The sequence below is a fragment of the Filicampus tigris genome, chromosome 1 (genome assembly GCF_054856515.1).
Source record: "Filicampus tigris isolate MCC_2025a chromosome 1, RoL_Ftig_1.0, whole genome shotgun sequence".
Lineage (NCBI taxonomy): Eukaryota > Metazoa > Chordata > Actinopteri > Syngnathiformes > Syngnathidae > Filicampus > Filicampus tigris.
Window position 1 is genome coordinate 33,193,268 of NC_141217.1, and position 21,568 is coordinate 33,214,835.

A 21,568-nucleotide genomic window follows, 5' to 3' on the forward strand; every position below is an offset into this window, starting at 1 on the left:
ATATATGTATATATATATATATATATATATATATATATACATACATACGTATATATATACATACATATGTATATATACATGTATATATACGTGTATGTACTGTATGTGTATATATGTACTTTATGTATTTTATGTATATATACATATATACATACAGTATATGTGTAATTATATATGTGTATATATACATATATAGATCTATACTGGCATATATATATATATATATATATATATATATATATATATATATATATATATATATATATATATATATATATATATATATATATATATATATATATATATATATATATATATATATATATATATATATATATATATATATATATATATGACACACACACAATCAATCAGTAAATAACACCTACACGTTTGGACTGACAAATAGCATAGATTTGTGCAAAAATATGAAATTCACCAAATTGTGACATAGGAGGGTCCAGCCTGACATCAGCAATGTACAAGTCAGACCCAGAAATCAATAGAAAACGTGGAGGGAGTAGAACTTTGGGGCTTGGAATTTCCAGTCAAGAAGTTTTGCATTCCTAGAGTTTGTGTCAAGAGAATTTCGATTTATGTATAAATATAAGTACCACCAAGCCTTCCATCGAGCTCTTTTCTTGTTATACGCAAAAACAATGTGAAAATTGTCCCGCTCATGTTGTCTGTTTTATTTCTTCTTCTTCCCTATGCCCAAACTGTTTTTTAGCGGGAATTAAATAAAAAAAATATTGGCCTGAGTAGTCAGAAAAGTTGTCAACACTGACTGTGGTCCTCTCTGTTCGCTACCGCGTTTTAGCGGGAAAAGTACACATCATCGAAACAATCTTTTTTTCATTTAAATAACCTTGTCCTGATCTACATATAACATTAATCAATAAGAGTGATTAATGGCCCCAGCCGAGCTTGCAGCAATTGGGATGTATGTGAGTGAAAAGGTCGCACATAAAGGCCGCTGCTGTTTTGCTGATACCGGGAGCATTGAGGCCTGCGCTGTGTTTTGATCAATAGTGATGAACATGTCAAAAGCGGACAACAATAAGTGACCATTGCACCCGCGTCGCCACACATAACCAGATTTCAGCTCGTAAAACCCATTTGTATGACAATACTTTATGCTGTGCCATCACACAGCTACTTAATATAAAAGGGAGGCACAGCCAAGAGTGCCCATTGAGCATTAGTCGGGACCACCAAGAGAACAATGGGAAAGGTAAGTTGCATTTGTTAGCTTGCTAAAGCCAAGTATATAACACACGGAGCCCGTGTACATGTCCACACCGTGTCTCCGCAGATCATTTTCTACGAAGATCGGAATTTTCAAGGTCGGCACCACGAGTGCGTGAGCGACTGCGCCGACCTGCATCCCTACTTCAACCGCTGCAATTCCATCCGGGTAGAGAGCGGCTGCTTCATGGTGTACGAAAGGCCCCACTACCTGGGACACCAGTACTTCCTGCGCAGGGGGGAGTACTCGGACAACCAGCGTGTGATCGGTATCAATGACTGCATCCGCTCCTGTCGCGTGATTCCGCTGGTAAGTTTGTAGCAAAATCATGCTGCGGAAAAACCTCACGCTGCACCATACCTGCCGAAAGGAGACATAGTAAATATTTTCTTTCTGTTCACAATTTGAGGCAAGATTTTCGTATAGCACCATCATCATATTCACTCTTTTTCTGGGCCAAATGGCAAGTCCGGCTTTCGTTATCATGACGACAGGGGGTGGAACCTAAGCTTTGCAACTCTCGCTGGCAAGTGTGCAAAAGCTACAACAACAACAAAAAAAAGGAATTTTAAGTCATGGCAGCAGCAGTTCATTCTCTCCTGTAGAGGTGCGACAATTAATCAATTATCAAATGAGTAAATCATTATTTTGATAATCGATTAATTGTTTGGATGATAGATAACTTTTTTTAATTTAGAATTGTCCGAATAGTTGGAATGTCAATTTTTTTTTTCAGATTTCTTCTGTAGTCTCCCATGAGAGCAGATTGATTGTGTTTTTATTTTCAAAATAAGACAGTTGCAAGCACCTACTTTTCCTTTGGAAAACAACGATCAACATTTTTTGTCGATTTTCTGACATGTTACAGGCCAAACCAGTAACTGAATCATTACACCAGTCCACACATTTTTACAACATTTTTAAATCAGACATCCAAGTTAACCTTTCTATATTATTTGGCACTAATTCAAAATCTGCCCTCATTGATTCTCTAGGCATCAAGTTTTCTTAATAATAATAATAATAATAATAAAAAAAGTGATAATAATAACTGATTTAGTAATATATTTATTAATATTCATGACTTATGGGTTAGGTTCAGCAACAGGTGGAATTTTATTCAGTAACGTCATAGCGATAAATTACAACACACGGTCAAATCTATAGTGTGCAAGATTTTTATAGGTCAAAAACAGAAAATGAAAAATATCTAAAGAAAGCCCTGATGTGCCAGCAAAAAAAAAAAAAATGTAAAGATATTTTTTGAATCCGCATCAAAAATACATTTAGACACACATAAAGCCATTTATGATTAAAAATGGCTAATGACCATTGTTATTGATTTTATTTTTGTGCATTTTCTGCACTGTCAATTTGAATTAATGTCCTGTTTTGCAACAAAGAAAGGGAAATGCAAATGCCAGTCATGAGCAGGGAAGCTCAATTTGGGGGCTGGAATTTGTAAATGTGTCCGTCACAAGCTCATGAAATTCAAGTGTCTTGTTTTCAAAAGCTAGCTAAAAATTGACTTGGTTGTCAACTAATTGTATGCAAAACATTCAAAAGTCACTTTCCCATAAAACCTTACCACCGCTTGCAAGGGCCCCAAGTTACAAGATTTTGGTAACATGAGCCTTTGATCTGATGATTTTCCTGCCTTGACTTGAGAGGAATGACTTGAGTTAGAAGTGTACTTCAGACCCTCCGCTGCTCCTGTGAAATGAAAAAAAAAGGAGAAATTATGTGAAACTGCTTAGTGGAAAACTAAATTATTTTTTCTGATGAATATTGCTAAAGTTCAGGAACTATGTTTCCTGACATCCACGCTCAGTAACATTCAAAAACGCTCAGTTGTGCTTTCACGTACCATGGTAAATTAATGCCAAGAAACCAAGAAAGTGAAATCCGCAAGTGATCATGCTGAAAAGCAGAGGTGGGCATTTTACTAAATTTTACTGGTCCGTCATTCGTCATCCGTCAGTGGCCTGGGTACCCGTCCATCATTCATCAGTCCGTCATTTTTCGTGACAAACCGAATTGTAATCGTCAGTTCGTCAGGCCATCAGTCTGACCCCCCACCCCCTCCTCGCCAAAAACGTACAAAACGGGCGTCCATCAGTGACGGACTGAGCGGTTCGCCACTGACGGACAGATTACACTGACGGACGAAAACCCACTTGTGTCAGTGCCTAGGCCGTCATTTTTAAAAAGTGCCCTGTCATTCGTCAATCGTTAACAAAATGGCCGTCCGGTTCGTCAGTCTGACGAAATGCCCACCTCTGCTAATAAGAAATCCCTGAAAAGTGAGTGCAACATCTGTTGGGTTCTCGCTGGTTAGGTTAGTCAACCGTGCCGCCGCTGCCAGAACTACTAAGCAGGGAGAGAGAAAACGAGATGAGAGCCACAAAGCGCTCTGTAGGCCACAAGCACACCAATGTATGCCCGCATGTGTGACACTTTCAACTTGACTACTCACACGCTACATTCCCTTTAATTCATATCTTTATATTTTACGACACAGAACCATTTTTTTCATAACAGGACGGACTCATGGCATTTCTATAAGTTATTCTGCGATACAAATGATTTTAATGAATTGAACTTGTAGGTCAAAGCAAACATTTAAGACATATATTCAAGCCAGTCGTTGGGGTCCGACACTGCTTTCCCTCTTGACTGTTGAAAGGATAGAAATGCACTTTGTGTCTCTTCCGCAGCACCGAGGCGCCTACAAAATCCGATTGTACGAGCGGCAGGACATGAGCGGCCAAATGCAGGAGGTGAGCGACGACTGCCCCAACGTCCAGGACCGCCTGCATATGTCTGACGTAAATTCGTGCAACGTGGTGGACGGCCACTGGCTGCTGTACGACCAGCCCAACTACAGAGGTCGGACCTTCTATGTGAGGCCCGGCGAGTACCGCCGGTTCAGCGACTGGGGAGGCGCCAGTGCCAGGATCGGCTCCCTCAGGCGGATTACTGACTCCATCTAGGACCTCCTTCCTTTCTCCCTGTTCTCAATTAAACATGATTGGCTTAACTCTCCGGTCTTGCTCGATATGACTACCCTTTCTACAGATATACAACAGTGGTTCCTTGAGATATAAGTGTCCTGGCTTAAGAGTGTTTCAAGCCGCAAGCCATTATTCGTAAGTGAATAGTTCTTCAAAACAGAGACTTCAAGCTGTTTAATGCCACTCCCAGTTGAAGTTTACTGTCAACCAAGTCAATTTTTAGCTAGCTTTTGAAAACAACACACGCACACACACACACACACACACATCTTAGCCCGTTAGCTTAACGCTAATGCTAACACATAATGGGAAACCCATAAATATAAGCTTTAGAGCAACTGGTATTTGAACGCAGAGCAGCAGCAGCAACTTGATGAGGTAACGGGTGATGTCCAGACGTCTTGTCAGGTGGGGCAGGCTGAATCCTTCGTACACGGAACATATGTGTGTCACGCGGCCGCACATTTAGACGTTTCTTTATGTTTATATAAAGTACAATATTAAAGAGTGCTATTTTCACATAAAGAAACCTTAGAAAATGTTTTGTTGTTTTTGGGGCAGGCTGGAAGATACTATTGACATTTCCATTCATTTCTAAGGGATAACATGATCTGAAATACACGTGTTTTGAGAACAAATTCAACTCACATCTCAAGGCACCACTGTATCGTCTCTCCACACTCAGCAGTTAGGGTTTCCGCTTCTTCAATTAAAATGTAATTCTTCTGCACGGTTAGCAGAGGGTTTCCCACTTATTAGAATCACACTAGTGCATATTATGGCCTCACTCGTCCTACTAGTATGCCAAAGTTGTCCTGCTAGTGTGCAGAATTATCACGCAGTAGTGGTAAAAAAAAATCACAAGAAATAATTGTTCCCTTAAGTTCAGAGTGTGAGTGCTTTCGTTCGCCACATCTGCTCCTACTGCACCCTAGCTGTTCTATTAGTTCAGTGCACTAGTAAAACATCCAGGACTTACTAGTGAAGTTTTTTTTAATAACATTCTACTACTGTTCGATATTCCTGCAAACTGGTAGAATAACAAAAACGCGCTAGTAGAAAGACACTATTTCTTACTAGAGAAGCTTTTTCTTCTGCTGTGCACTAGTTGACATCTGCGTGCTAGTACAACTCATGAAGCCCTAAAAGTTAACTTCTAGAATTTTGTAATGCAAGAGGTAGGCTAATATTAATACCACACAACTATCAACTAGTGCATAAATTTGCTTGACTATTATTATGTCATTGTTCTACTAGTACACAGTGGTCATTCTTCTAGTGCACAAAAATGTCATACAGTAGTGTAAGACAGTAGTGTAAAAAAACATTATCAGAAAGAGTTGTTGTATTAGTGTGCTAAATTGTCCTACTAGTGACGACAATGTGCATTCTAGTACATTGACCACAAACTTATATTGAATAGATGCTCAAACAGCTTTCCATATAGTGCCAAAATGTTATGAGTAAGACACAATCACTCTACTAAATGATCTTATTAGTGAGGACAAATTTATACTAGTATACTAGTATATGGACCTTAAGCTGATATGGAATAAATGCTCAAACCTCTTTCAACACATATTGTACAGTAGTGGAAAAAAATGTACATGTAAGACATAATCTACCGGTGCACCTAGTAGGTACAGTGATGTAACGCAGTAGCGGAAGAAAAATCTTACTAGTAAGACAGTTGTTATCCTAGTGAATTCTACCCAATATTAGTGAGGTAAATTTTCTCCGTTCATCGTAATGAGAAGCATACTTGTACATGGACCTCAAGGGACAAAGAGCATACTAGTACGGGGACAATTCAGAGCACCACAGTAATAGGATCTGAAATAAATCCCCAGATGGCCTGATTTAGTTGACCTTAGGAATCATGCGGCAGGATCTCACGTCGTCGTTGATCCGCATCCAGCGTTGGTGCACCTGCCGTTCCCCGCTTTCCAACCCGATGGAGTTGCAGCGTCTGAAGTGCGAATGCAGGTCGGGACATTCGCTGCTGCACTCATAGGAGCGACTCTGGAAATTTCTATCCTCATAGAAGGTGATCTAGAAGCAGGCGGTGGAAAAGAGAGCCAAGAAAGAAAATGCGGATCCAGATGAGATTGTACAGCGTTACGTTAAGCGGGGAATAACGCGAAGAGACACACGGCAAAAACAAGTAGCCTCACCTTGCCCATTGTATCACTGACCCGGGCGCACTACGACCGGCGCTTCTGGCCCTTTATAACCCGCCGTTGACCCGTGTCATTTTGGCGCGCGACAATGAATGGGTCGGTCAGCACTTTCTCTCCAACACTATATATTTTTGCACTTCTCACCAACAATATACATTTTTGTCGCTAGATAGTGAGATTCATACTCTACAAGGGTATTTGCTAGCCACACAGACAAACAAACGTTCACGCTCGCAATCAAACCTAGGGACAATTTAGAGTGATCAATTAACACTCACGTTTTGGGAATGTGGGAGGAACGCAGTAAACCCACGTGGAGAACATGCAAACTCCACACAGGTAGGCCGGGGCCGGATTCGAACCCGTGACCTCCGCGCTGTGAGGCAGATGTGCTTCAACAATACATTCGGAAGAAGATCAGCTTGCTGATTACTAGTGATTGGAAAGACATTAGTAAATGTCGCGATGCTCTTTCATCTGCCATTTTTAGTACATTAGAAAGCGACGGCTGGAGGTTCCCCTCATAATGTACATCTTTGGGCATCATCATTTATGGGCATTGTGAAATGATAAGTTTGTTAATTTGGAAAAAAAAAAAAAAAACAGGATGTGTTGACAGCAAACAAGCTCAGCCTTCTTGATAATTGTTGAACCCTCACTTCAGAGGGGGGTTTACTATGATCTATTCCAAGTTCAACATATTCAGCTCATTGAGAACACTTGGGTAATTATTTACTACATGCCCAAAATTCAGACTTTTGAAACAATTTCCATGAAAATAACTCCCATTAAAATGAATGGACACTTTTCCGTATTTGACATCATTACTTATTATATTATTTCACTCATTCAACCAAGGCAAACCTTTCCAACTCCAAACTCTTCAACTCATTTGGCACATCATGGTAACCATTTTTCGCCTCCCCCAAATTCGTTCATTATTGCATATCTTTCATTACATTACCAAAATAATGCAGATTTTTTATATAAAGTTGATATAAACAGTCTACACACACCTTTGCAAGTTCCGGGTTTTCCTGTTATGGGTTTGGGATTCTGTAAAAAAAAAAAAAAATGCAATTATTTTTCACTCCTCCCTACCTTAGCGTAAGGTTACTTTAAACCTCTGATATGACTGGGGCATACCATCACATGAATCTGACATAACTTCATGAATAAAGTAATTTAAAAAAAAAGGCCATATGAATTCCTATTTTATTCTCAAGAATGTGTATAATCTTGAAAAAATTAGGCTTTTTTTTTAGTAAGATTATGACTTTTTAAGATGCAAAATTATATCATTGTTATTGTTCTGGTAAAGATAACGATTTTATTTCTTAAAAAATAGGACTTTATGCTCATAACATTCCGCTTAAAAATACTATATATGAATGTTATCATAACAAAGCAAAACTTTTTTCTAAATTGGCTTTTGTTTTTTTAGGTATTCTTAAGCCATTTAAGTGTCCACATTGTATTTATGTTTAATTGTTTTTAGACTCATGAGGGGGTCCTTCAACCACAAAAAAAATAAAATAAATTATCCGCTCTAATGGAATCTCTGGACCTAAGATGTTGGATGAATCGTTTTGTAGAAGAACAGCAAGAACACCCACAGCAATGTTTGCTTCATCACATATGAGGTAAGATTGAAATTTTCATTAACATTTTATTGAATGACTCTTACTCGCTTTTGTTGCCAGCAGCTTAGACATTAATGGCTGTGCGATGATATAGTGCTAGCAAAAAAAAAAATTATCCGCTCTAAGGGAATCTCTGGACCCAAGATGTTGGAAAAACCGTTTTGTAGAAGAACAGCAAGAACACCCACAGCAATGTTTGCTTCATCACATAAAGGGTAAGATTGAAATTTTCATTAACATTTTATTGAATGACTCTTACTCGCTTTTGTTGCCAGCAGCTTAGACATTAATGGCTGTGCGATGATATAGTGCTAGCGCGTTCGGGGTTCCTCTTTTAAGGGAAAAAATAAAAAAGGAATTGGCCTCACTTTTTGAATTTTTTTGGAGATGAGTCTATGTATTGTCATTATGGCCTAGTATTTGCGCTGTACTGTATTTCACGCTGATGAAACATTTCATCTACTGGAAGAAAACAATAGGACTGCTCAGCAAGCAACAGATTTTTTGACGATGCCTCTTCAATGGAACACCTTTTTAGATTCGGAGCGTCAGCGCAACATTGCTCTTTTTTTTTCTATGCGCTCATTGATTGCTTTTGTTTGCCCTCAGATTCCACCGTGACAGCCACTCGGAGCTCGGCTTCACGAGAACAACAGCGCACCACCCAAAGTGATGACACTGTGTTTTGCATGGGGAGAAAAAACACAAAAGGTAAATTAGCATTTGAGATTTCTTTTTTTTTTGTTTTGTTGCAAAATTAGCTTCAAGTCCATATACTAGTTGGCTCGCTTTCCTAAGATGGTAAATGACCATCAACAACCTTCATTTTCTGTAACGCTGCGTTTTAGAGTTAATACAATGGAGATTCCGTCATCATTGTATTAACTCTAAAACGCTGTGTTGCCCAATGATGACAGGAGAGTTCATGCTCTCAGAGGAAGCCATTTTTCGTTGGATCGTCCACCATTTTCCATCTGGATTCATTATCTGTAACAATTTTCGTGTTAAAAATGTGGCCTTTTGATCAGCCAGGACAGATCTAATAATGACCGACTTTATGGGAATAACCTCGACAGTCATATTCTGTTTAAAGTCACACAAAGAATGCGCAGATCATTTTCAAATGAGTCTTCAGTTTTGTCTCTTTTTTATTTTATTTCAACATGAATGGTAATCAGCACACATCCATGATACGTCTAATGGAGCTGATTCTCATAATGTTGCTCAGGCCGCTCTCCCGCAGGTTCCTGTGCTCCCCGGGTCTCACGTAGATCACACGTCCTCGGAAGTTGGGCTGCTCGAATAGCAGCCAGTGGCCCTCCAGCACGTTGCAGGACTGGCAGTCGGACATGAACAGGCGGTCCTGCAGGGACTCGCAGTCCTCCAGCAGTTCCTGCATCTGGCCCCCAAAGTTCTCCAGCTCGTAGATCTTCACCCTGAACTGTCCCCTGTGCTGTTGGGCCGAAAATAGGTGTGACCGCTGAGTCTCCGATCAGGGACCTACCCCGCAAGGAGTGCAATCTTACCATGGGGATGAGACGGCAAGAGCGAACGGTGTCCATCACCACTGCCCCAACGCCGGTCGTGCTCCCGACACGAGTCAGGTCGGAGTACTCGCCCCTCTTCAGGAAAACCTGGTTGCCGATGAAGTTGGAGCGGTCGTACAGGACGAAGCAGCCGTTCTCCACCCGGCAAGAGCTGCAGCGGCTCAGGTGCAGGTGGATGTCGGAGCAGTCGCTGCTGCACTCGTAAGAGCGACCCTGGAAGTTCCTCTCCTCGAACAAAATGATCTGTGGGGGAGACACAAGGCACCGAACATGAAAAGCTTTGCCATCGTTGATTGATTAAAAAACGACGAGTTACAACGACGGGATGGCTGTTACCCTGCCCATGGTGACGCTTGTAGTTGTTGCGCCCATGCCAACAACTGAGCCCTTTTTATAGTGACCCTCGGCCTCGGACAACCTTGAGCACCTTTTGTGCCAAACCTCATGACTCATCAAAAGTGCAGCCGGCCTGCATTCTTTCGCCGACCGCTGTAGCTGTTATTGTACGCGGGGGCTGCATTTTGGAGAGGGAATGCAAGCTCATCACAGAAGCTCCGTGCTCCTCAGATGACCTCTTACTAACTGCAAAGTATCCTCTATGGAGGAGTTTCCAGCTGGTTTGAGGCCTTTTGTGTCAGGCCACCACATTGATCTCCATAGTTGATTTTTTTTTTTGCAGCAGCATTAAACATCCAATTGTAACAAAAGCCACATTCTGACATACAGTACAGTGAGGTCTGTCACCCTATAGTGATACAACCTGGCACACAATATAGAGTGATGACTCCAGGGCTTTAGCATAAGGCCCGCGAGATGTATAAAAAGGGAGCAGGCTTGATGCCCAAGCTGTACATCTGCAGTTATCTCACAAATACCATGACCATGGGAAGGGTAAGTAAGAAACGGTGATAAGCAAACCACAATGTGGAATTCTTGTTTGTCTATTTTGTGGCAAAGAAGGCAATGGATCTTACTGATGGGCGGAGGGCTCTCCGCTTACAAATGATGATTTCGACAGATCATCTTCTACGAGGACCGCAACTTCCAGGGTCGCTCCTACGAGACCAGCAGCGACTGCCCTGAGTTGACCACCTACCTGAGCAGGTGCAACTCCTGCCGAGTGGAGAGTGGCCTCTTCATGGTCTATGAGAAGGCCAACTTCAAGGGTCACCAGGTGCTGGTCAGGAGGGGCGAGTATCCGGACAGCCAGCGTCTGATGGGAATCAATATGAGTGACTGCATCAGATCCTCTCGTATGATCCCTTTGGTAGGTGCATGCATGAGCCCAAGCTAAATGTATTCCTTAAGGGGACCCCTCGCCGGAAAGCCTAGAGGAGTGGCTGGTTGAATAGTCAATTGATTGGTGATTGCTTGGTTTGTTTGTTTGGTCAGTTGATTGGCTGGTTGATTAACTGATTGTTTGGATATTTGATTAGTCAATTGCTTGCTTGGTTATTCAGTCATTTGATTGGTTGGATGGCAGAAGGACTGAATCTAGTAGAAGTACTGACTCCGGTACTTAAAGCGGAAGTCAACGCAAACATTTTTTTTTCAAGAATATGTTTTATGCAAGCCCACTAGTTGAAACAGGGCATTCTGATAAATATTGCATTTGTGGAATAAGTGTTACTCTACTCGTTTTTAGCCATCTCTGGGGGCGGCCATTTTGTCTTCTGTCGACTGAAAATGACATCACAACTACTCACAACGACCAATCACGGCTCAGATTCAGAGAACAGGTCAGCTGTGATTGGTCGTTGTAAGCAGTTGTGATGTCATTTTAAGTCGACAGAAGACAAAATGGCCGCCCCCTTAGCTGGCTAAAAAGGGGTGGATTTTGCTGCTTAACTCATATTCCACAAACGCAAAATTAATCAGAATGCTGTGTTTCAACTAGTGGGCCTGCTGGGAACATATTCTTGAAAAAAATATGCCTGGGTTGACTTGCGCTTTAAGTCCAAGTAAAAAAGTAGAGACTTTAAAATGTACTGCAGTACTAAAGTAAAAGTTAAAAAACGTTTTCTGCGTGCATAAGTAGTCAAATTGAGAAGAGGAAGGGGGGGACAAAAGAGCTAGTTAGTTCTCAGGTGTTGGTGTGAAAACCTAACTCTTTATCTTCCAAGGGATAAAAAGTTGGGCTTCCACACCAATCCCCAGACTTGTCCTATCCTAACTAGCCTCAATTGATGAAGTCTGCTCGAATGAGAGGCGAAACATTTTCCAAATAACCCTATCTGATATTCATGAGAATATGAAATGAGTATGAGAACAGGCAAGAGGTAGTCGGTATTAGTTGAACTTACGTCAAAACGACTTGCTCCCATAGCGTCTCCAGCGTTGTGAACTGACTAACAAGTTAAGCTAAAGCTAATGCTAACAACAGAAAAGTACGACGAACAATTTCGAAGATGGTGCTTTTTAGGCTGGAACAATGCATTCGCCACAGATTATTCTTGTAGCCGATAACATAAAATAATTATCCTAAATAAGGCGGAGAATGGGCCATGGGGAATATTTTGCTTCTCCAAATCCTTTGCATCATCTTTAATGCCCCCTGGTTCACGTTCGGCCTTATGAGTCTTCTACATCTCAATCAATCACGCAGTCAATCAATCAATTGGGCAGCCGCGGCTCAGGAAGCAGAGCAGGTCGCTCAGTAACAGGGTCGGCTGTTTAAATGCAATACACTTGAGCCACCTTGCCACTCACGCTGGTGTGCGGCCAGGTGTGAATGTTTGGCGGTGGTCGGTGGTGCTCCTGCTTAGATCTTTTTTCCATTCTGTTGTCATTCGCCAAAAAATAACCACCCTATTTTGACAAATTCAGGAGTAGAACGTACAGACATCTGTTTAAAAATGTAGAGCGTACCAGTAAAAAGTCATCAAAAAATAAATATTCAAGTAAAGTGCAGATACCTGAAAAAATGTACTAAAATACAGTAACACAATATTTGTGCTTTGTTACTTCCCATCACTGACCACCGTTAGAATTGCATTTGTTTTCTTGGCTTCCGGTCACAGCTGATTTGGATCTGTTATTGATCATGCTGCGCCTTGACCCACAGCACAGAGGACCGTTCCGAGTGAGGATCTACGAGAAGGAGAACTTTGGAGGCCAGATGCACGAGCTGACCGACGACTGCGACAACGTGGACCGTCTGCGCATGTCCGACTGTCAGTCCTGCAACGTGATGGAGGGCCACTGGCTCATGTTTGAGCAGCCCAACTTCCGAGGGAGGATGCTGTACCTGAAGCCCGGCGAGCACCGCAACCTCCGCGAGCTGGGAGCCAGTAACGTTATCCGACTGAGCTCCATCCGGCGCATCACAGACACCTGTTAGCTTCCTCTCTCATTTGTTGAATAAAGCAAGCTGAAATTTGAATCTCTGAAATCAGGTTCTCATTTTAGCCTAATGCTAGACACATTTCTTGGACAGGTAGCCTAGTAGTTAGCTAGCATAGCATCAGAGTGTGAATATGGGTCATCATTTGAGGTGGATCAAATGACGTATTTTGTATTAACCAAAAATACATCGAGGAACTTTTTTAAAGAATTTTTTCTCATATATATATATATATATATATATATTTAAAAAAACACGCTCTCCCAGTGCTCGCTTGAGTTGTTTTTTTCCTCTTGCATTCCAAAAATGTTAGCTTCATTGAGGGTAGAAATTGTGTCCGTATATATTTTTATTCCTCAAGGTCACTTCTTTCTCAGGGCATTGATTCAATTGCTACTAGACTGCTCTGTTTCGAAGATGGTTTGCCTTTCTTCCGAGAAGGCTTCATCAGCTCATACAACAAGGCTTGGTCAGGACAAGGCTGGGCTAACCAAGCGCAGAGCAGTCCAGTTGTGATTGGCTCGATTCCCCGAGAAATGTCCTTAGGTGTGCAAATGAGTGTCAGGGATTGTTTGTCTAAATGTTCCCTGACATTAACTGGCAACCAATCAATTGCTTGCCAGTCCACTGTTTGTCCATCCGTCCTAACATTGGCCAGTGACCCGTCCATTGTTTGTCTTTAGGAGTCCTGACATTGACTGGTCACCAATTTAATTTTTGTCTATGTCTGCCCTGATATTGACTGGTGACCAGTCCATTGTTTGTCAATATCAGCCCTGACATTGACTGACGAGGAGCAACCAGTCCACCGTTTGTCCGTAAGTGCCCTCTGACTGTTTTATTTTCATTTTTGCTTATGAGGTTTTAGTGGTTCGTTCCAATATTCTATGTTGTTTCTCTAAAAGGATACAATGCGAATTTCTATGGACGGTAAAATTATTTTGTCAAGCATACACCGTTTGTCCGCAACTGCCCTCTGACTGTTTTATTTTCATTTTTGCTTATGAGGTTTTAGTGTTTCGTTCCAATATTCCATGGCCTTTCTCTAAAAGGACACAATGCAAATTTCTATGGACGGTAAAATTATTTTGTCAAGCATCCAATTAATTTGCTTTCATTTCAACACTCTGGGGTACAGGTTGTACAGTAATAGGTGTTTGGACGTATTACCCGGTGCGTTCAGTACACTCCACTTTGGCTGGTCCAAAACAACTCTCAGCATTCACAAGCGATGTTTGAGGCAAGTTCGCAACTTCCAGGTTGTTTTTGTTCCGCCCCATTGACAGCCATTTATCGTGTGAATACACAGAAAACAAAAGATTTTTTTTTTTTGCCACCCGCCCTGTCCCCCATCTAGAGGCACCGCTGCCCCCACTGTTCCAGCACTCGTTTGATAGCAGCTCATCATCGCATAGGAACAAAAGCCCATCAAACGACACAGGGCCATTTTGCTGATATGTGAATCCGCCTCATCTGGGTATCAAAGGCTCGCCTCACTCTGCACATTTTGTTTATCGATAAATACTTTGACGGGAGCTTCAGCAAGGACCGAACATCGCTGAGCATCAACATGGGGAAGGTGAGATCAAACCGTCAGGAACACTTGTTTGGGCAAGCCATTTGAGCATTTACTTAATATTCTGCTAGTGTGCTGATTTGTCCATGTACTAGCTTCTTCACTAGTAAGACAATTCAGCGCATTTGGGGGAGACCAAGTAAATGCTCCAAAAGCATGCCATAGACTTGTTCGTCGCCGTACCCCGCAAGACTCACAGTGTCACTTGTCTCTCTTTGCCAAAGATCACCTTCTACGAGGAGAAGAAATTCCAAGGCCGTTGCTACAACTGCAGCAGCGACTGCGCAGACCTGCACTCCTACTTCACCCGCTGCAGCTCCATCCGGGTGGAGAGCGGCGTGTGGGTGATCTACGAGAGGCCCAACTACAAAGGCTTCCAGTATATCCTGTGCCCGGGCGAATATGCCGACAACCAGCAGTGGATGGCCTTCAGCGACAGCGTCAAATCCTGCCGCGCCATCAAGAACGTAAGAGTCATTGTCGACTTATTTGAATTCTTCTGCTCCGATATTCGGCCAAATTTGAAATGTCTTGATGTAGTTTAATAGGCCTTGAGGTGCTGGTGCTAAAAATAGACTCCACTGATACAAGTTCACTGAACAAAGATGACTTTACTTCCAGCCGGCAAATAACAGTTCAACGCTTTGCTGTGCTTGAGGAAGGGTTGGTCGACAACTGCTAAAGAGTTTAACTCGTTACCTTTAAAGGAAGGTCTTCGTCCTTGGAAATAGTCCTAATTTTACTGTATGTAGTGTTTTAATTTATTGATCAACACTTGTGTATTATGGCCTTTTTATTGTTCATTATTTTTATTATTATTCATTGTTTATTGTTTGTAAAGTGCTTTGTTACAGCTCCCCAGCTGTTATGAAATGCGCTATATAAATAAAATTGTATTGTATTTTTCCAGGGCTCCCCTGACAGAGTTGCCTCAACATCTACTTACCAGGACCGAGAAACCTTTTATATTAATGTATTTTTCCGATGATATGAGTAGCACTCCATTACAGCTGAATGTATTGAAATAATCTGAAAAACAGATCAGAAGACTTACCTTTGGCCTATGGTCACAACTATTATGCAACTTTTTTTTAACTCTTCCTCAAGACGGCTAAAAGGTTTTAGTAACACAATGAGAGAGGGAATTATCGCCATTCTTTCCTGTGCTTTCAGGTTTACGGCAACGCGTGGAAGCTGAGGCTGTACGAGAGGCCAAACTTCGGCGGCCAGATGGTGGAATGCACCGACGACTGCCCCTCGCTGTACGACTCCTACAAGGTGCGCGAGGCCTACTCCTGCGTGGTGAGCGACGGCGCCTGGGTGTTGTACGACCTCCCTAACTACAGGGGGCACCAGTACCTCCTGGAGCAGGGCGAGTATCGGCAGCACGCCGACTGGGCTGCCTCCTCTCCCGGCATTGGCTCCTTCCGCAGGATCACAGAGTTTTAGTCTCCTCTCCCAATGAGTCTCCTCTCCCAATGCATCAATAAATGATTAACTGACTCAAACTCTTTGCTTTTGTCGGTCTCGTGCTGACATGCACGACATGGTCACATTACAATTACATTAGGCTCTGCTGACAGGCACTCTTATACTGTGGTTGTGTGATAAACATATTTTCATCTGGCTCACATATTCACTGTAAACTTAATATTTTTGTGATAAACATATTTTCATCTGGCTCACATATTCACTGTAAACTTAATATTTTTTTCCCTCTATGATTTATGCGAATGCTTATTTTGGGAGTTGAAAAAAACATGGACACACACACACACATACATCAATAGAACTACAGTACTGTATGTCATTCCTGCCAACCCATTAGTTACAGGGTTTGTGAAAATTAATTTCGATTTTTGGTACCTACAGTATGTACCTAGAAACCAGAGCTGGCAAAAGTACTCACACTGTAGTTAAACAGTACAGATACTTGTGAAAAATGACACTCTGGTAAAAATAGAAGTACTGTTTATTTAATGGATGCAATTAAGTAACAGTACAAAAGTACAGAGTAAAATCATTTGATTAGATGGGATTTTTTAAAAATCGGTTTTGATAATTTGGCACAATGAAAAAAGTGCTTATTCACACACAAAATAGTTTCCTCTTTTATTGGCTCACATAGTGCTTATATATTGTTTGTGTTTTCTTACATCATGTTATAGGCCGCCGAAGTTGAAAAAAGTGTTGATCTTATTTTGAGAACAAGAGAAAAAAAAGTACATATATATGTTGTCAAATGTATCGACTAAAAGTAAAACGTCTTTTGAGAAAGAAATGATCAACTACAAATACCTGAAAAATCTACTAAAGTACAGTAAAAAAAATATGGACTTCATTACTTCCCATCGCTGCATCATACAATACAATAGAGATGTTGCACTTCGGAATAAAGGAGGTACAGTACATTCAATATGTATTTTAGTGAAATATGTCTGTTAAATAAAAGACAGTAATTTCATGAAACGATTCATTGACGTAATGTATTGTTAATAAGAAGAGAACATTTGACGTAATTTGAATAAATTCCTCTTATGTAGTCCAATACATGTCTCGGTTAAAAATGTTGGATTTGTGTTTGAAATGCCCTCTAAATTGTTCAACACTGACATTAAGCCACTGTGGTTTGCTTTGATGCAAACTATCTAAAGATGATAAAGAATTGTAAAGCATGAATGAACCTCTCCTAAACAGTTTTAATTTCTAAACATTCTTCTTTTTTTTTCGTCCTTCTTTCTTGTTTTTTTCCAATGCGCTCAGCTGTATACACTTGCTTGAAGTTTGCATTGTCCAGGGGATCCAGGGGCCACGGCTATGTGAATATCTCAATCACATTTTTCCCGGTGGGTACATTTTTCCATGACTTATGGATTGAAAAACAGAAAAAGCTGCTTCGGTTTATTGACGTGGAAAATGTCAGTTTTGACACATTTGTGTTCACAGCAAACTTTGAGATCCTATGCAGTCGGAATACGTGTAATATTATACACAGTGAATGAATCAACACTGTCATAAACAACAAACGACACTGCTGTACTGTAAAAGGGTTGGCGCAGTTTTGTGCAAGAAATCAAATCGTTTTCCAGAGTCAGACAGCATTCATTCAAAATTTCTGTATCAACACATATAAAGGCCAAATGCAGCCTCAGCTAATGCGGCAAACTTAATGGGCAACTCATTTGAATGACAATCGTTCCACTGGCATTGCATTTCATCAGCGTTTGTATAAAAGTGGAGCCGCTGTAAGGCAGCGCAAATGAAGGCTTTTCGACTGCACTGATAGGAAGCACTAAGCAATCATGGAGCGTACAGGCAAGGTGAGTGCATACTTTACTGAGATTTCTCCTTGAAATCAACCTCTCCAAGATGATTTAGATTTAGATTCTTCATGTCCACTTTATTCACACAAAATCTAAAGCAGTGAAATAGTCCTCTTTCCTGGAATATTATACTTATGTATTTTGTACACAGTATAAGTAAGGGTCATTCCAGAATCGGAGGATAATTCAAGCCGTAACATTTTGGGTCAACAGATCAATAGCAAATTCTAATCAGAGATGGCCATGTGTCCATAAATGTATTTTTGAGAAGCTGAGTTCAAAAATATATTTATTATATTTTTCTAGCACATCAGGTTTTTGAGATGTTTTATACTTTTGTTTAAAAGTTTGACCTATAAGAGCTTGCAAAATACACATTTTTTACAATTTGTGTTCATTTATAGCAGTGACGTGTCAGATTAAAATGATACCTTTTGCTAAACCTAACCCTTGACTCATAAATATTATTAAATATATTACTGTGATTATGATGATGATGATGATGATGATGATGAAAACCCTCATGTGCTAGAGAAAACAAGCCTAGATTCTGAAACAGCGCAAAAAATGATCTAGTAAAGTTTATTCGAATCTCTGATTAAAAAAAAAAAGATTTGTTTTATCAATGTGAATGTTCTGGTCATATTTCAAGAACAACACTTAATCATAGAATTTGATGCCTCCAGCTCTACCATCAACGATACACTTTTTATGAGCTATTGGATTTGTCGTATTAATTGTGCTGTTTGGTGCAACCCTGTTACATGGTCAGGCACCTCCTAAACATTTTTTCAAAAATACTGCTGAATAAATCCTTTACAATTAATTAATGTTATGTTATATTTGAATTAATTGCAGTGCTACTCTAGTTCCAGCAACAGGTTTGCAAATCGACGCTAATGTTGGAATTTTTGCTCAAGGTACACACTAGCTGGATTAACTGCTTTGCTTACTGGTCAAGAACAAAATGAGCTATAATAAAAAAAGAAAAAAACGTTAATATTAGTGAATCTTTTTAAAATAATATGAGTAACATGGTCAGAGCAATTATCTTGATGATGTAATTTCTGATCGGTCATGTTGCTCACTTTTTTTTTCTCTTCCACTCGAGGGCTAAAAATGTTTTCGTAACAGGTTTGTGTCTACGTTGAAAGACACAACTTGAAAGTGACGATTTGTGTCTGTGATAAAACAACAAAATCTGATTTGATTTAGTTACAGAAAAGACGTTTTAGGGGATGATCAAGAGCTTTTTGGTGTGCCTCTCGCCCAAAATCAGATGGGATAGTTTTCCAACACGCCCGCTACCCTACTTGGGAAAAGCGGTACATAGGATGGATGGAGTTTATATTTCGTCCCGAGACATCTTAACATAGCATAATACATCGCACATTGCTATATTTCTCATGATCTTAGTCATAACGCGTACATATCTGTAGAAATAGACTATCATGTTGACAAGTTTGTAGGCTTATATCATCTCATGCTTTACAATTTACTGTTTGTGCACTTCCGGATAAAATCTGCATTTTGTTGCATTGACTTTAAACAAACAAAATCTCTAATCCATTCAAATTGTTTTTTTGTTTTTTTTAATCTTTGAGCGCAATGCTATTTTCTCCTTGCAGATATTCTTCTACGAGGACAAAAACTACCAGGGCCGCTATTTTGAATGCAGCAGCGACTGTCCTGAGCTCAGCTCCCACGTGAGCCGCTGCAATTCCATTCGGGTGGAAGGCGGCACCTGGGTGCTCTACGAGAGAGCCCAGTACATGGGCTACCAGTATGTGCTGGTGCAGGGCGAGTACCCAAACTACCAAAGCTGGAATGGCTTCAACGACACCATCCGCTCCTGCCGCCTGATCAGACACGTAAGTCCTGAAAAACGAGGGTCTGTAGATTGACGGTCACCAGTGTCATGGTAATCCGCAAAGGATGATTGGAACCAACTGGACTCTTGTTGGTTGTTGACGTTGTATCCCCTTTAATGTAAAAGGATTCTTCTGTTTTAAATCTTAAGTGTGGAGTTCTTCTATTTATGTCTCTGGTGGGTGTTGATTTTGGTAAACAGCTGAGGTCGGGCTGACAGGGCAGGTCCATCCAACACTTTCATCAATGCTCTAAATGAAAACAGGCTAAATGTTTCTTCAAAGATTTAAAAAAAAAATAAAGCCCTAAGTCTTTTGGAGTTAATTTGTCTAAGATTGACAAAAGACACAGGTTAGAGACCAAGAAGGGTCAATTACAATTTCTACTGGAAATATAGCATGAATTAATTTTGTGTCCCTCCCTGGGCAAACACAGCCTACCCTATTCTCACATTGTTCTGCAAGGGCTGATGTCATAATAATGACCCATGTCTGGATTTGTTGTGTACTATTGTAATAATTAGCCTCGCTGTGTGAGATTTTGTGAGAATTTAACTGCCTGGTTACTAATCCTTCGCCTGTGTTTTGGCTGTGGGAGCGTTTTGTACTTTCTTGTCTTCTCTCCCACATGTGCAGATAAGGTTTTAACTTAAAGTCCTGTATCAGTGTCTGTGATTTTTGTGCTTTACATGGGTTAATACCCGCGTAAAGTTGTAATTCAGTCTGACAGTTTCCCACGTACTTGGTCCTTATCTGGATCTGCAACGTGATCTAATCTGATCTAGGCCCTCAGGCCTTAGGTTATTGTTGACCTTAACCTGCTGATAATACATGAATCCCAGCTCCTTGAGCATACGCTATTTAAAAAAAAAAAAAAGGTACGCCAGGAAAGCAATAATAATTTTGAGTACAAGTACAAATGTAAGTTCAAATAGTTCCATATAAGTCAAAAGATTCAAAAGACACAACAATGTGTGCCCTTGAGGTGGACATATGAGGGTTGTTGCTGTTTCCAGTTGGTGAATGACATATTTCATGGAGTGAGTGCTTTTGATTGATCAATTGAATTGTTGGTTGATGGATTACGGATAATAACAAAACTTGTAACAATATGACTTTCATCCTTTAAGATCATAATAGTACAATTTTATCTTGGGAAAAATACTTATTTATTCTCGTAAGATTGAAACTTTGTTTCTCCACAAATACGAATGTGCTATTGTGACATTAGGCCTTTTTTACCTTCTAAAATAGGAACTATTTCATTCATTTGAACTCCTTGAATTGCTTTTTAATTAAGGGTACACATGGTAGTTATTTTAATTGGGTCTTGTGATGAGTCCCCCACCTAAAAAGCTCGACAAGCCGGATATAAAGGCACACTGGAATTTCTGCTGTGGCCAGAACAGAATAGTCATGGTGACGTTCCATTTGTCATCCTAACGTCCTCTCTTTGTGCTCCAGCCTCCAAGTAGACACAGGATTCGCATCTATGAACGTGCAGATTTTGACGGCCAAATGATGGAGTTCAGCGAGGACCAGCCAAACCTGCAGGACCGCTGGCGCTATCGGGACGTTCACTCTGCACACGTCCAAGATGGCATCTGGGTCTTCTACGAGCAGCCCAACTACAGAGGGCGCCAGTACCTGCTGGAGAAGGGCGAATACAGGCGGCATGCCGAGTGGGGGGCCCTCCACCCCACTGTTGGCTCCATGAGACGTGTTGTGGACTATTAAACCACGACGCCGACGCAAAGCGCGGCCCATTTTTCTCCCTGTATTCCTTTCCCAAACATCCACGGCAATAAATGCACAAGATCATCTG

The 21,568-nt window shown here is 40.8% G+C and overlaps 5 protein-coding genes and 1 long non-coding RNA gene across 6 annotated transcripts; 5 read left to right on the forward strand and 1 right to left on the reverse strand.

Annotated features, from left to right (window-relative positions):
- The first annotated feature begins 1,089 nt into the window (after positions 1–1,089).
- LOC147153674 (gamma-crystallin M2-like) lies at positions 1,090–4,289 on the forward strand. The gene is made up of 3 exons (XM_086034345.1): positions 1,090–1,234; positions 1,316–1,558; positions 3,967–4,289. The coding sequence occupies exons 1-3, from the start codon at positions 1,226–1,228 to the stop codon at positions 4,240–4,242; spliced, it is 528 nt and encodes a 175-aa protein (XP_085890471.1). The 5' UTR covers positions 1,090–1,225; the 3' UTR covers positions 4,243–4,289.
- A 3,688-nt stretch (positions 4,290–7,977) lies between these two features.
- Positions 7,978–8,921, forward strand: LOC147153675 (uncharacterized). The gene is made up of 3 exons (XR_015087264.1): positions 7,978–8,086; positions 8,213–8,301; positions 8,696–8,921. It is a non-coding gene; the product is annotated as an uncharacterized LOC147153675 (long non-coding RNA).
- Positions 8,922–9,210: 289 nt separating this feature from the next.
- LOC147153676 (gamma-crystallin M3-like) lies at positions 9,211–10,126 on the reverse strand. The gene is made up of 3 exons (XM_086034320.1): positions 9,970–10,126; positions 9,613–9,876; positions 9,211–9,539 (listed from the first exon to the last, which is right to left on the reverse strand). The coding sequence occupies exons 1-3, from the start codon at positions 10,084–10,086 to the stop codon at positions 9,261–9,263; spliced, it is 660 nt and encodes a 219-aa protein (XP_085890446.1). The 5' UTR covers positions 10,087–10,126; the 3' UTR covers positions 9,211–9,260.
- Positions 10,127–10,277: 151 nt separating this feature from the next.
- LOC147153677 (gamma-crystallin M3-like) lies at positions 10,278–13,015 on the forward strand. Its single transcript, XM_086034333.1, has 3 exons — positions 10,278–10,524; positions 10,652–10,900; positions 12,698–13,015. The coding sequence occupies exons 1-3, from the start codon at positions 10,447–10,449 to the stop codon at positions 12,971–12,973; spliced, it is 603 nt and encodes a 200-aa protein (XP_085890459.1). The 5' UTR covers positions 10,278–10,446; the 3' UTR covers positions 12,974–13,015.
- Positions 13,016–14,388: 1,373 nt separating this feature from the next.
- On the forward strand, positions 14,389–16,060 carry LOC147153678 (gamma-crystallin M2-like). Its single transcript, XM_086034428.1, has 3 exons — positions 14,389–14,555; positions 14,777–15,019; positions 15,726–16,060. The coding sequence occupies exons 1-3, from the start codon at positions 14,547–14,549 to the stop codon at positions 15,999–16,001; spliced, it is 528 nt and encodes a 175-aa protein (XP_085890554.1). The 5' UTR covers positions 14,389–14,546; the 3' UTR covers positions 16,002–16,060.
- Positions 16,061–17,725: 1,665 nt separating this feature from the next.
- Positions 17,726–21,564, forward strand: LOC147153679 (gamma-crystallin M2-like). Its single transcript, XM_086034418.1, has 3 exons — positions 17,726–17,872; positions 19,504–19,746; positions 21,208–21,564. The coding sequence occupies exons 1-3, from the start codon at positions 17,855–17,857 to the stop codon at positions 21,478–21,480; spliced, it is 534 nt and encodes a 177-aa protein (XP_085890544.1). The 5' UTR covers positions 17,726–17,854; the 3' UTR covers positions 21,481–21,564.
- Positions 21,565–21,568: the final 4 nt, after the last annotated feature.

Coding starts and splice junctions, on each gene's coding strand:
- LOC147153679 (XM_086034418.1), top strand. Junction 19,747..21,207: donor CCTGCCGCCTGATCAGACAC/GTAAGTCCTGAA, acceptor TTTGTGCTCCAG/CCTCCAAGTAGACACAGGAT.
- LOC147153677 (XM_086034333.1), top strand. CDS start 10,447: ATGTATAAAAAGGGAGCAGGCTTGATGCCCAAGCTGTACATCTGCAGT. Junction 10,525..10,651: donor ATACCATGACCATGGGAAGG/GTAAGTAAGAAA, acceptor TGATTTCGACAG/ATCATCTTCTACGAGGACCG. Junction 10,901..12,697: donor CCTCTCGTATGATCCCTTTG/GTAGGTGCATGC, acceptor CTTGACCCACAG/CACAGAGGACCGTTCCGAGT.
- LOC147153676 (XM_086034320.1), bottom strand. CDS start 10,086: ATGAGTCATGAGGTTTGGCACAAAAGGTGCTCAAGGTTGTCCGAGGCC. Junction 9,877..9,969: donor CAAGCGTCACCATGGGCAGG/GTAACAGCCATC, acceptor TCTCCCCCACAG/ATCATTTTGTTCGAGGAGAG. Junction 9,540..9,612: donor CTTGCCGTCTCATCCCCATG/GTAAGATTGCAC, acceptor TCGGCCCAACAG/CACAGGGGACAGTTCAGGGT.
- LOC147153674 (XM_086034345.1), top strand. Junction 1,559..3,966: donor CCTGTCGCGTGATTCCGCTG/GTAAGTTTGTAG, acceptor TCTCTTCCGCAG/CACCGAGGCGCCTACAAAAT.
- LOC147153678 (XM_086034428.1), top strand. Junction 15,020..15,725: donor CCTGCCGCGCCATCAAGAAC/GTAAGAGTCATT, acceptor CTGTGCTTTCAG/GTTTACGGCAACGCGTGGAA.